This window comes from Sphaerulina musiva (assembly GCF_000320565.1).
Source record: "Sphaerulina musiva SO2202 unplaced genomic scaffold SEPMUscaffold_2, whole genome shotgun sequence".
In the NCBI taxonomy this organism is placed as follows: domain Eukaryota; kingdom Fungi; phylum Ascomycota; class Dothideomycetes; order Mycosphaerellales; family Mycosphaerellaceae; genus Sphaerulina; species Sphaerulina musiva.
Genome location: NW_016017384.1, coordinates 726,925 through 739,996, shown reverse-complemented (window position 1 = coordinate 739,996; position 13,072 = coordinate 726,925). Strand labels below are relative to the sequence as shown.

Sequence of the window (13,072 nt, the reverse complement as noted above, 5' to 3'; positions counted from 1 at the left end):
AATGCCAAGAAAGGTCTTCGCCCGGTTCAATGCTCAGGAGCCGTATAGGCGCCGCAATGACGGCATATTTACCTGTATATTGCGAAAGAACTACGTCTTCCATAGGTATGCCAAGTGTTGCTTTACTTGACTTCAAGAACTCATCAACCATATCTTGAATCATACCTTAGTAGCACTGTAACACATCTTCTCCGCGTGATACCAACAGCTTCACCATGGCCGAAAACAGCATCGAAGGAAACAAGGGCCAATTCAGCTCTGCTGTGCCCCAGCCCGAGCCTACAATCAATGATAAGGTACGTTTCTTGCTGCAAGACAAGGCCACGGACAAGAACGACTCGAAGCTGACGCCGAGTCTAGCACCAACCGGGCAAAATCGTTCCTGGTAGCAACAATGCAATTCCCGAGTTTACCGCAGAGGTTCTGCCAGCCGGCAGTGCACCAGCTAAGGACACCTACGAGCCACATCCCGAAAACGAAGCCCCTCCAGTCCAGAACTACTACAAGAAGGGCGTCGGCGAAGGGGAGACTGCAAAGGCTTCAGACACCATACAAGGAGCGACATCTGGTGATGTGCACCAGGGTCTTGGTAAGCCCATAGAGCAGAGCTCGGCAGAGCTTCGCAGCGGTGCCAATGCTCGAAGTGGAGGTCCCGAGGGTGTTGGTGGCAGTGCGACTCAGTCTACGGTCAACCCGCATGATCCTCAACACAAGAGTCAGCGTGCGTTGGACAAGGACGATGCTGTGATCGGACGGGGTGAGAAGGCTTCTGCGCAGGATCGCGAGCCACAGGGTGCCGAGTCTGTTGCGTCTGAGATGAAGTAGTAGGGCTGCTTGTACTGAGTGCTCCCGTCATTCGTGTGGTGAGTAGGACGATCAGTACCAGGTAGCATACCTAGCATTCATTGTTTCCATCGTGCTTGTGCTGTCGTCAGGGGGAGTCCGTCAGTACATGAGCAGAGAGTGTTTAGCGAGGGGGCCCAGGGGGAGAAGATGTAGACGTCCCTATAGAAGGTCATGTGATATCACTAATAATAATATATGGCATTCGTCGGCTATTCTCCGCCGGCAGTTGTTTCCGTCTGGTTCTACGTGGTAGCAAAGTAGTTCTAGCGGCGGCAGCGGCCGTGCACGCTAGTGCTGCCGCTATATTCTCATTCTCGAGCTCGCGCAAAAGTCCGACCGACCACGCACAGTCATCATCATCATCGTCCGCGCACATCCATAGCAACGACATTTTGATCTCTTGACTGATTGACCCATTGCGCGCAAGTCACTGTTCAGCTCCCATCACCCTTGCCCCTTACCCATTTGCAGACGCTCCCTCACCTCATCTCGCCCTCGCAACCCCGTTCTCACCTCACCTCACCCGCACCCGCCTGCACCCTCTACTCCCCCACCTCACCCCCTCGCAGCGCAGCGCTCGCTGTGCCGACATTGTTCGCCGTCCGACTTCTTTCTGCACGCGCGCACGCACGGCACGCACCTCTTGACTCGGCAGCGAGCATCCAACATCCACGCAAAGCCAAATTTGTCAACGTGTGAGCCATCAAAAGCAGATTACATTGCACCGCACACACAACATGGCGAACCCACCAACAGACAACGGTTATCTAGATATCGCCGATCTACTGGAGTCTGAAGAGCTGAAGGCCAAGGAGAAGATTGCCCAGCAGAAGGCCGAAGCAAATGGCAATGCGAACGCCGACCACCATATGGGTGGCACCTCGCCAGACGTCGCGCCTTCGCCAGCAAACTCACTCGACCTGCCCTTCCGTCCGAGTAGCAGACACACCGATAGCGGCCTCCAGCGCCGAAGCGACGCAGACCGCGACTTTATGAGTAGCGGCAGGTATTTGACGCATCGAGAGCTCGAGGACGAACGTCGTACACGACGCTACGGAAGATGTATAGTTACGGATGACGAGTCGGACAAGCATAGCGCCAATGGCAGTGTCCGTAGTCGGCGTCGGAGTCGATCCCCAAGGAACGAGGGACGTCGAGGACACCGCTCGCGCGACCGGGCCGACGACCACTACTATATACAACGTGATAGTAGAGGCCGCGGCCCTCGTTTCGAAAACGACTCCTACCGCCCAGGTGGAGACCGCGACCGCCGCGCCGGCCGCTCTCGCTCCCCGCTCCGACCTCGCGGAGGTCGCGACGACAGAGATCGCCGAGGCCGCGACTACCATGGGTCGCAATCAGATCGTCGCCACAGCTACCGCGGCGGGGATGGAGGTAACAAGCGCAAGACACCAGAGCCGACTGATGACGAACGTGACAGACGCACGGTGTTCGTGCAGCAATTGGCTGCACGACTCCGATCCAGAGAACTTAGGGATTTCTTTGAGCAGGTTGGTCCGGTTGTTGATGCTCAGATTGTGAAGGACCGAGTCAGTGGACGCTCCAAAGGGTGAGTACCTCCCTTCGCCTTCGCCCCCGTTGAGATTGCACCGCTGACCTTGTCGACAGTGTTGGATATGTTGAGTTCAAAGACGAAGAATCCGTGCAGAAGGCCATTGGACTTACAGGACAGAAACTCCTCGGCATTCCCATCATCGCCCAACTCACTGAAGCAGAGAAGAATCGCCAGGCCCGCACTACCGAGGGCACTGCAACTCAGTCGAACGGTGTTCCATTCCATCGACTGTATGTGGGCAATATCCACTTCTCCATCACTGAAGCAGACCTTAAGAACGTCTTCGAGCCGTTTGGCGAGCTGGAGTTTGCTCAGCTGCAGAAGGAGGAAAATGGTCGCTCCAAGGGTTACGGCTTTGTCCAGTTTATTGATCCGGCACAGGCTAAAGAGGCCCTTGAAAAGATGAACGGCTTCGAGCTTGCTGGTCGCCCGATTCGCGTTGGACTTGGCAACGACAAATTCACCACTGAGTCCACACAGACACTGCTGGTGAAATTTGGTTCGCACACTCCCTCTGCGCAAAAAGGTTCCCAGTTTAGTGGTCTGGGCGGACGTGGTGCGCACGCTGGCGGTACGGGCAATTTCGATCGACCAGCCGCAGCTCGCGATGTCGACAAGACCGGTGGTGCATCGGCTCTCGATGATACCGATGTTGGCGGCGTCGATTTCCACAACTACAGTCGCGAAAAACTCATGAAGCAGCTTGCGCGCACTGACGAGCCTGAGCAAAAGATTGCGCCCAAGACACAGGTTAAGAAGCCAGCAACCTTCGAGCAGCCTTCTGCCTCTCGATGTGTCTTGATCAAGAACATGTATAATCAGAACGAGTAAGTGTCACATTTCGCCAGAGAAATACGGGTCATATGCTTACACAATGATAGGGAGTCTGAGCCAGGTTGGCAGAAGGAACTCAAAGACGACGTCAAGTCTGAATGTGAGGAGAAGTATGGCAAAGTGGTTCACATTGACCTTGCTCTCGACAACAACGATGGTGAAGTCTACGTCAAGTTCGATCGCGTCCAGGGCGGCGAGAACGCCTTCAAGGGCCTCAATGGTCGTTGGTTCGCCGGCCGCATGATCACTGCACAGTATGTAGTCGACGCGGTCTACACCATGAACTTCCCAAAGGCGGCCAACGTCTGAGGTAGGTACTAGTCACGGTATTTTGGGGTCAATGCTCGAAGGTGGGCATGGCGCAACAGCACAGCAGGACATGACAAAATGTTCGAGGTTTTTTTCGTTGCAGGCTTTGGCAACTGGGGCGTTCAACGTCTGGGCAGCTAGACGGGTGTGGCTGCGGCAAAATGTTGGAGGTTTTTTCGTTGCATGCTTTGGCAACTGGGGCGTTCAACGTCTGGGCAACTAGACGGGTGTGGCTGCGGCTGCAACGTTGGTCCACGACGAGTAACTCAGCGGAGAAACATACCGCTAGAGTTCTGTACAAAACGAATTCTGTACGAATTCTGTACAAAACTACATGTACTTTATGAGAGTATGTATCACGGCTCACGGCTGTTTTCACTCTGTACATATATGCATCTTCTCCTCATACCGCTGTTGCTGACCCTTGAACTGGAGCTTGCATCTAAACATGCGAGATGTAGACACGTCTCGCATTCGCACAAGACCCATCATCGGCTCCTCTCCCTCTCGTCCGGATGACAGAGCGCGCGAGCGCTATCACTTTGCCGGTTCCCTACCAACTCAAGGACGGGGTTTTTTTTTCTCTTTGCTCATACAATCCCTTGTACCTCCTACTCCTACTCCTCCCTGCTCTGGCCTCTTCCTCCGCGCCGCTACCATTCCCTCACGCATGAATATGCGATCAAGTGAAGAAAAGGAAAAAGCAAAAGAATCGCCTCTGCCACCGCTGCTCTGAGCCCATCTTGCCTGTTGTCATGCTGTGAACGATTCTCCGCAGCTCAATACTGGATGTTCCTTTGGGGAATATACTCGAGCTTTTGGGAGGAGAATAGAAGGCTAAATTGGGGAAGAAGGCGTTCGAGGTATGATATGGTATGGTATGGTATGGTAGGTAATCTTGCCCTTTAGCGGATTTTCTTTTTTTTCCCCCTTCTTTTTTTGCTGTGGCACGCGCTGCTCTCTCTCTCTCTCTCTCTCTCCCTATCCAACGGACAAAAGGGTCGAAGACCATGCCACGAGTCTGGTGTAGATTCTTCATCGGCGGCGTGCCGTGCTGGTACGTTCCGGTCTCTAGTAAGTCAGTCAGTCAGTCAATCAGTCAGTCAGCGGTAAGTGGGAAAAAAAGGATTTGCCAGGTAGGTGGATAGCCTGCTGCCTTACATCAATCAGCAAGAGATGCAATTTTCTTCATCATGGCGGATCTTGTTTGTGAGTCATTCAAGGATGGTTGATGACTGTTGGTATGAGTCTCAAGTGTCGCCGGTGGACTGTTGTTGTTAATGTTGTTGACGAAGAGGAGTTGCGCAGAAAAGTAGTTCTGGCGCGTAATGTTCTCATGGAGCTCTGACCCACTTTTAGTTGGAGTGAAGCTACTGAGCGAACAAACGCGCGAGTCTCGCTGTGGCTACCTCCTAGGAGATAGTACAGTCCATGGGCGCGAGTATCCAGCAGCGATAATTTTGAGGTCGAATAGCAGGAGGGCACCATAATCCGACTGCCAGCTCCAAAGCTTACGGAGGGAAACACAGTCTTGCGAGCCTTCTGGTTCGAGAGAGAGAGGTGATTCTTACTCTTTTCCATACAGGTTGCCGTAGAGTGACTGCTATAGGTGAAGCACGTGCTCAAATCACTACAACCACGATGTCGAGTCTCTCGCTTTACAGAAGAAATCTTTCTAGGGTAAGGTACCTTTATTTACATCGCCTGATCTCCTAGTATACTTATACAGTAGTACTACCAACATCCTACATCCATCCTCCGCTAGTCTTCCAACAACAACAACGCCCCCCCCAAGAAGCCGTCGTTAAGGTAGTACTGATACCTCTACTAGTGCATACTTTCGAGCGATCACCCTATCATATACCTTACCTAGTCTTTCTAACAACAAACCATTTTGACAAGGGACCACCCCTTCATTCCTATAGAACTCTCTCTCCCTCTTGTTGAAGATTATGAGCTATTAAATTGATTCAGTATCTGATGCACCTACCCGTGCCTTATATCTTTGTGCTTAAGCGACATCGGTTATACCCCTGACCTTGACCCAGTTACTAACACTCCTACTTAGCCGATAGTCGGTTATAATATAACTCTATAATATCCCTAATTACTACAAATCAATTCCTAGGACCCTCTTGAAAAACCTCTGCCTTTATAGTAGGAAAAGAGTAGCCTTTCTTAATAAACCCTATAAACGCCTTAATTAAATTACTATTAATACCCGTCTCTTTCAACTTCTTAGTCCTCCCTTTATATAGTCCAAAGATCCCTATTCCTACTATATACTACTCGAAAACTGTTTGGCTTAGTACCTTAGTAAAGATATCGGCTATATTAAATAGTCTAGGCACGTATAGTATCGTAATCGTTTTGTTCTTAACGAGTTCTCTTATAAAATAATACTGAATACAGATATGTTTCGTCTTTTCGTATATCTCCGGATTGTTCGAGATTCGAATCGCTACTTAGTTGTCGACTCGGATAAGGATAGTATCTTATAGTAATCTAAGGAATTCTAGTATTTCTGTTAGGATCTAGACTAGACAGCGATACAGACATCTTAGGACAGACCCGGAATAGCCCGGGAGCACCTAAGATAGGCTAGAACGGGCTACTACGATTTAAGAGGGTTTAGGCTAGACCTTTACCGCCGATACCGAGTTAAGATAGTTTATAGAGAGTTAGAGTAGGAGATCTCAGATCGAGATATTCTAAATCAGACCCGAGAGGCTAGAGCCTCCGGGTACTCCGAGGATATACTTATAAACAGAGGGAGAAGACGTATTCCTACTCTTCTTCTAAGCGATTCGAGTAGTATATTTCTATTAGATACTTCAGCCTATACATCTTATCCTTTTATATACGAATCGCTTCTTTGTTGTACAACGAAGTATCTCTAACTATAGGTCTAAAGAATACGATACGCTTAGGATCGAGTACCTAGGACTCGGTAGCGACTAGTACCCTAACGGAAGTAGACGTCGCACTTTAGCTAGAAGCCGAAGAGACGGAGGCCGCTAAGGCCTAGCAACTCCTTCGAGTAAGCTAGGCTAGAGAGGAACGCGCCAAGTTGCTTTAGTAACTTAAACAATCCGACGCGATAATCTAATCTCTAACCGGAGTCCTCCTAACTGATAGACACGACCCTAACCTAGGCTATCCTAGCCTATCTCTAGCCTAATTTATTCCTAAACTACAGAACCCCTATATATTTAAAGGAAAGAACAGACGCGACTAGATCGAATAGCGGGACGACTACGAACGAATCTTCCGAAGAGCCCTAGGTTACTATACAGACGCCTAAACCAAGATTAAACTTAGGGAAGAATAGATAGCAACCGAACAAAGATCCTAGTAGAACCGGTTTATAGACTTACTCCGATCCTAACCGGCCTATAACGCCCTATCTTAGTCCGACTTTAAGGAATATATGCTTAATACGATAGGCATACCCTAGGAGAGGCGACAAATTGCCTACGACGCGATCAAATCTATCGAATAGAACCTCCAAACCCTAACGGAGCTCTTAATAGACCTAAAGGAATACTAGAACGAGCTTGGAACGGAGGACGAACAGACTAAAATTATAGAGTTCAAAAGCGCCCTAGACGGAAGGATTAAGTATCGGATCAATATTAACCTTACTACCTTTACTACCGTTACTGCCCTCGAAGAAGCAGCAAATATCTACTAGAGGGCTATCTAGGCCGAAAGGGATTATCGCTAAAAGGACAAACGCGATAACAAACGCGGGCGGTCCGATACTACTAGCGAAACCGCTATCTACGCGAAGAGGTCCTAAAGTTACTCTAAAGCGAGCTAACCTCCGTCGACAGGACGACTAAGCCGACTAGGAGACACTAGACCTCTACCTAGGTGCTACGGATACGGCGAGACGGGCTATAAACGCCCGGAATGCCCTAATAAGGCGGCTTAGGAGAACAAGGGGTCCCTAAAAGCTAGCCCCGCCCCCTAGTACTCCGGGTAGCGGGACAAGTAACCTATATAGAGGAGCAACGACGATCGGTAGAGCTATACGGCCGTTAGGCTACGAAGCTAGGGCTATATAACTTAATTAGGGTTAAAGTAACCCTAGAAGGACCGATAGAGCGGCGAAACATCTATACTCTAGTAGACTATAGTGCCTAGATAAACTTCCTAGACGGGGTAGTAGCTAAAGAAATAGGTTACACCCTAGAGCGAGGTGCTTCGGCAAGGTACGAGACCTTGAATAGCTAAGCCCTCGCAGTTTCGGGATATACAAAGGTCCCTTTTAAGGTTTCGGCTAGTAATAGGTCGAAACGGGGCGGAACTGCCTATATCGCCGTTAGAAGGATCTACGGGTTCGAAATAATCCTCGGTATACCGTAGTTAGAATAGTAGAACCTCTCGGTAAACTTCTTAACTAAGATACTAGCTTAGAAAAAGAAGACTAGACGCAAATAGTCCAAAGTAGCGATAATCGGCCTAGAACGGATGCGCGCTAAGCTTGTAGACCCTAGTACGGTCCTTTATACAATATCCTTATTACTTATCGATAGGACTAACAAAGACCTAGAAGGGCTCCCCGAGGTATACCGACAGTACGTATCTGTATTCTCTAGTTAGGATACCTCTATTCTAGCCGATTATAGGCTATTTGAGCTCGGAATTAAGCTAGACGAAGGTAAGATACCCCTATAGGGCCCTCTTTATAACCTTTCCGAGACAGAATTAGAGGTTCTCCGAAACTACCTTAAAGAATACCTAGACCGAGGCTAGATTAGGCCCTCTTACTCCTCTACCGGCGTAGGCATCCTCTTTGCGAAGAAGAAGGACGGAGGTCTTAGACTCTACGTCGATTACCGTAGACTGAACGCCGTAACGGTCAAAAACAGATACCCCTTGCTATTAATCTAAGAATCCCTAGACCAGTTGTCTAGAGCAAAGATCTTTACTAAACTCGATATAAGAGACGCGTACTACCGACTTAGAATTAAGGAGGGTAACGAGTAGAAGACTATATTCCGGACTAGATATAGCTACTTTGAGTACACTATAATACCCTTTAGGCTTACTAACGCCCCGGGTACGTTCTAAGGGTATATGAATAATATACTTAAGGACTTAATCGATATTATCTGCGTAGTATACCTCGACGATATCCTTATTTACTCCTAGAATAAAGAGGATTACATCCGAGACGTAGCAACGGTCCTTGAACGGCTACAAAAGGCTAAGCTCTACGCTAAAATAACTAAGTGTAACTTCTATAGGGACTAAGTTAGTTTCTTAGGGTACCTAGTTAGTCTAAGAGGGGTCGAGATAGAGCTAGAACGGGTCGCTACAGTCCGGGATTAGCTAGAACTAGAGTCCGTAAGAGACATTCGGATCTTTATTAGGTTTGCTAATTACTATCGACGATTTATATAGTACTTCTCCCGAATCGCAGCTCCCCTAAATCGGTTGACGGAGAGAAAGGGCGATACGGCAAAGGGAGGATAGAAACAACGGAATAAAGAGTCCGTAAAGATCAACCTGCCCCCGGAAGCCAAGCAATCGTTCCTTAAGCTAAAGCAGGCTTTCTGCTTAGCGCTAATTCTAAAGTATTTCGATCTATTACGGGCTATCTAGGTAGAAACGGACGTATTAGGCTACGTAATCTCGGGCGTTATAATATAGCAACACGAGTTCTAGGGCAAGATACAATAGTTCCCGGTAGCCTTCTTCTCTCGTAAGATGGTCGTAGTAGAAAAGAACTATAATACCTATAATAGGGAACTCCTTGCTATCGTAGAATGTTTTAAAGCCTAGAGACATTACTTGGAGGGCGCTTAGCACTAAGTTAAGTTAATAACCGACTACTACAACCTGCAATAGTTTATAACGACTAAAACCCTCTCCCGGAGGTAGATAAGATAGGCAGAATAGCTCGCTACTATAGATTTTAGGGTAGTCTATAGGGCCGGAAGCCTTAACGGGGCAGCGGACGGCGCGAGCAGACGTCTAGACTATATAGACCCCGACTATTCCGGCCGCTAGCTAAACTAGGAAGACTCCTCCGTTGTATTGAAAATGCTATAGCGACAGATCAACCTAGAAGGGCCTACTACCGACCAAAATAGCCTAGTACGGGCTATAATAGCAGTAAGAGAGGTAGCTAGCAACGCCTCGGGTCACCGCTACGATATGTAAGCAGAGATAGACTAGAGCCTAGTTAAGAGGATTCGAGAAGACACTGCTACGGACGAGACGGCAGGGAAGGTCTCGAAAGCTAAAGCTCTAGATCCTCTACTAATATAGACTCAAAGATAGACGTATAAAGACGGCCTATAGAGCTAGAACGACCGTATCTTTGTCCTAGAAGGACTATTAAGGCTCGAGATACTCCGAGAATACTACGATAACTCTATAGCGGGTCACTTCGGGTTCTAACGGACGATCGAACTCGTACTAAGGAGATTCTAGTAGCCTAAGGTACGAAGCTACGTAAAAGACTACACTTCGAGCTATATAACGTATACTAGGGTAAAACCGAGGAGGTACAAACTATACGGCCTATTAGCAGCCGAAGACGCCTTAAGTGCCCTATAGGAAGACTTGACTATAGACTTCGTTACGGACCTCCCTCTATCTACCTTTATAGGCTATACCTACGACTACATCTACGTAGTAATAGACAGATACTCTAAAATAGCCTATTATGCCCTATATCGAAAGGATATAACTGCCGAAGACCTAGCCGACCTCTTCCTACAAGACGTATTCCGCTTATATAGTATCCTAGTATCGATAGTAACGGATCGAGGGACGCTGTTTATAGGCCTTATCATAGGTACAACCTACCCTAGTAGGTATGTAGGGTAGGTTGGGTATTGGCAATACCCAATAGGTATAGGTATTTAGCTAGGTAAACCCAACCTATCGGGTTGGGTACAAACCTAGTAGGTATTACGATACCTAGTGGGTATTGCGTACCTATTAGGTATTGATTTTTCGTAAACAGAAAGAAAAAGCCTAGAAACCGAGTGCCCTAAGAGCAAGTTATTTGAACTAGGTATTAGAAAAGAAACTGTATATAAGCCCGATATAGATAAGAGGAGAAAGAGAGTAGTCAGATCGAATGAATAAATATAGAAGAATATATACGCTAGATTACAGCTTGTGATATTTTGAAACTTAAGTACTATAGTCGGCAAATATAGTCGGCAGGTAAACTTTATACAAGCTTAAACCAAGCTCGCTATAATCGTCTCGTAGCATCCCGGAGGCACTCTTACGCAAGCTTAAAGCTTAGGCGTACCGATCGCCTTGGCTCCTCTACCCTATCTCCCTTATTATCGCTGATTGTATCTAAGTCACTGATCCGTTCTATAAGATCTTTTGTCTACTCTCGGTCTTCACTTAGGATCTCCTATGAAGTTAGAGTACTAAGAAGCGCTTGAGCAGCCTCTGTAGCCTCGTAGGCGATAAGAACTCTAGTATCGTACTTATCGTCGCAGTAGCGGAAACGGGATACTATTAGTTCAGAGAATGTTAATACGGAGTATTAGCGATTGAAACGACTTTAGTGTCGAGCGATACTGAAATCGCGCTTATACCTAACTCCGGCCGTAGGAATACAGAGAATATCCCGCGCTATTAGTGCGAGAGTAGGGTACTTAGGCTTAAGCGAAGACTATATCTTCAGTACCTCGAATGGATCCCCTTTATCTATATTAGCGTCCAGATAGTCGGCAAGCTCGTCACCCTTACGAGTGCTACGTCGTTGAGTTTGAGAAGACTCTATACTCCTACTAAGAGTAAAGTCGATCTGGCCCTTATGCCGACCACTTCTACTACGTAACTCGTAGGTAGAAGTGCTCGATAATAGACGATAGCTCTTCTCCTACTCTGTTCTTAGCTTACCCTCGTAATACTCGCGGTAGCTTTTATCCCCGAAGTCATCGCGTACCTAGAACTTCCGCTTAAGGCAGAGGGTAAGGAGGACACTAATGCCGTAGTAATCGCCAAATCGATCCTAGGTATCTCGATAATATTTCTTAAGCTTAGCCTAAGCAGCCTCGTATGCCTGATATATATCCTTCTTCTAAGGTATCCTCTTATTCTTGAGTCGCTTCATCGCCTCCTCTAGAATATCGAAAAGCTGGTTGTAGTATACAAGGACAAGGTAGATAGTCGGACCTTTCGTTGTTCCGATCGTTGCTGTCGCCGCTGCGAATGGTTTCGTAAGGTCGATAAGGTACTCAACCCTTTACTACTCTTCGGAATCGATACCTATATCTTCACTTAGGTCGAGTCGATCGATATAAGATTCGATAACTCTTTATAGTCTGCTAAAGCGATCGAGCATTAACGTTGTTAAGGACTACCTTGTCTTTACGTCTTGAACGACCCTTAGGATCCGATCTTGAACGCTATTCTACCGACGGTGCTTTGCAAATGGCTCCTTCTTTTAAAGCATCTCTTTCTGCAGGTCGATAAACTGCTCGAACCTTTAAGAGCTCGAGTTAATAAAGACGCAAAGTTTCCGGATCTAGGGATCGAAATCAGCGAAGGGAATCTCGAGTGCCGACTATAATTGCCGACTACGAGAGCCGACTACACTTTGAAAATAGGAAGGTTAACAGGCGATAGGCCGCAGAGACTGATCTTACCTTTAGAAGGAGGTAAGGTATACTATTAGCTTAAGGGCGGCTGATCTGCTTACTCTGTTTTCTCCTCCTCTATAATATCTACCGATCTTTCTCGTAATTCTAGTATTCGGAAAGGTCGTTAGTCGGACAGAGCCCTAGGCGGTCGAAAAAGGCCTTTAAGGGAAGCTAGGTAGTATGTACAAAGTAGGGAAATCGCTCGGGACGGCTAGCTCGATTATGCTCCGCGATTGCCTCCTCCTTATCCTCTCCTATCTCCGAGTCGGGACTGCTCTCCGTACCTTCCTCTAAGCTCGTTGCTAGCCTCCTAGCCGTTATACCGTACCTCTCTTAACAAGTATCAATCGCTGAAACACTATAGAATATTAGAAGGAAGTAGGAAGAGTAAAGCAAGTAGTCTTACATCGTATTATATAGGGTCTTATTGTTCGAGGTATTGTCGTACGTAATTGCAGTTAATCGGTACTCAATCTCGAACTCTTGTAAGATTTCGAATAGTATCTCCGCAAGGTAATTACTAGTATAACGGCCAGTAATATATAGAAAGCTAAGCATCCCTTCGTACTAGACCTAGTAGTCGTTAATCTAGTAGACCCGGATAGTAAGGAATAAGGTTTTTATACCTCTGGATTGCTAGCTATTATACGTAATAGCTATTTTGAATCTACTAGTAAGACGGGTCTTAAGGGATTCAGCAGACTCTTGAACCTTAGTACCGAGTATCCTACGGTATATCGAGGCGGATTTGAACTGAATTGTCTCGACCTGTCCCGGGAGTAGGGCTATATAAGTCTGTTTTACTGACGGTCGTTCAAAGAACTGGAATAGCAGACTATTGTCGATAATCATCTCGAAGGATAAGCGCGGGAAATCG

General features: G+C 47.4%; 3 protein-coding genes across 3 annotated transcripts; all 3 read left to right on the top strand.

Moving 5' to 3' along the window:
- Window positions 1–360: 360 nt before the first annotated feature.
- SEPMUDRAFT_36781 (uncharacterized protein) lies at window positions 361–825 on the top strand (the record flags this gene model as incomplete). The annotated part of the gene is made up of 1 exon (XM_016908648.1): window positions 361–825. A coding segment is annotated over one exon (465 nt), but the record flags the coding sequence as incomplete, so codon positions are not given.
- Window positions 826–1,552: 727 nt separating this feature from the next.
- SEPMUDRAFT_147062 (splicing factor, CC1-like protein) lies at window positions 1,553–3,723 on the top strand. The gene is made up of 3 exons (XM_016904060.1): window positions 1,553–2,416; window positions 2,476–3,249; window positions 3,304–3,723. The coding sequence occupies exons 1-3, from the start codon at window positions 1,584–1,586 to the stop codon at window positions 3,563–3,565; spliced, it is 1,869 nt and encodes a 622-aa protein (XP_016763215.1). The 5' UTR covers window positions 1,553–1,583; the 3' UTR covers window positions 3,566–3,723.
- Window positions 3,724–10,213: 6,490 nt separating this feature from the next.
- Window positions 10,214–10,363, top strand: SEPMUDRAFT_17492 (uncharacterized protein; the record flags this gene model as incomplete). The annotated part of the gene is made up of 1 exon (XM_016908296.1): window positions 10,214–10,363. A coding segment is annotated over one exon (150 nt), but the record flags the coding sequence as incomplete, so codon positions are not given.
- Window positions 10,364–13,072: the final 2,709 nt, after the last annotated feature.

What these genes read in the sequence shown, in the direction of transcription:
- SEPMUDRAFT_147062 (XM_016904060.1), top strand. Translation starts at nt 1,584, where the DNA reads ATGGCGAACCCACCAACAGACAACGGTTATCTAGATATCGCCGATCTA. An exon ending in GTCAGTGGACGCTCCAAAGG is followed by an intron (nt 2,417 to 2,475) that starts GTGAGTACCTCC and finishes CCTTGTCGACAG; the next exon opens with TGTTGGATATGTTGAGTTCA. An exon ending in AACATGTATAATCAGAACGA is followed by an intron (nt 3,250 to 3,303) that starts GTAAGTGTCACA and finishes ACACAATGATAG; the next exon opens with GGAGTCTGAGCCAGGTTGGC.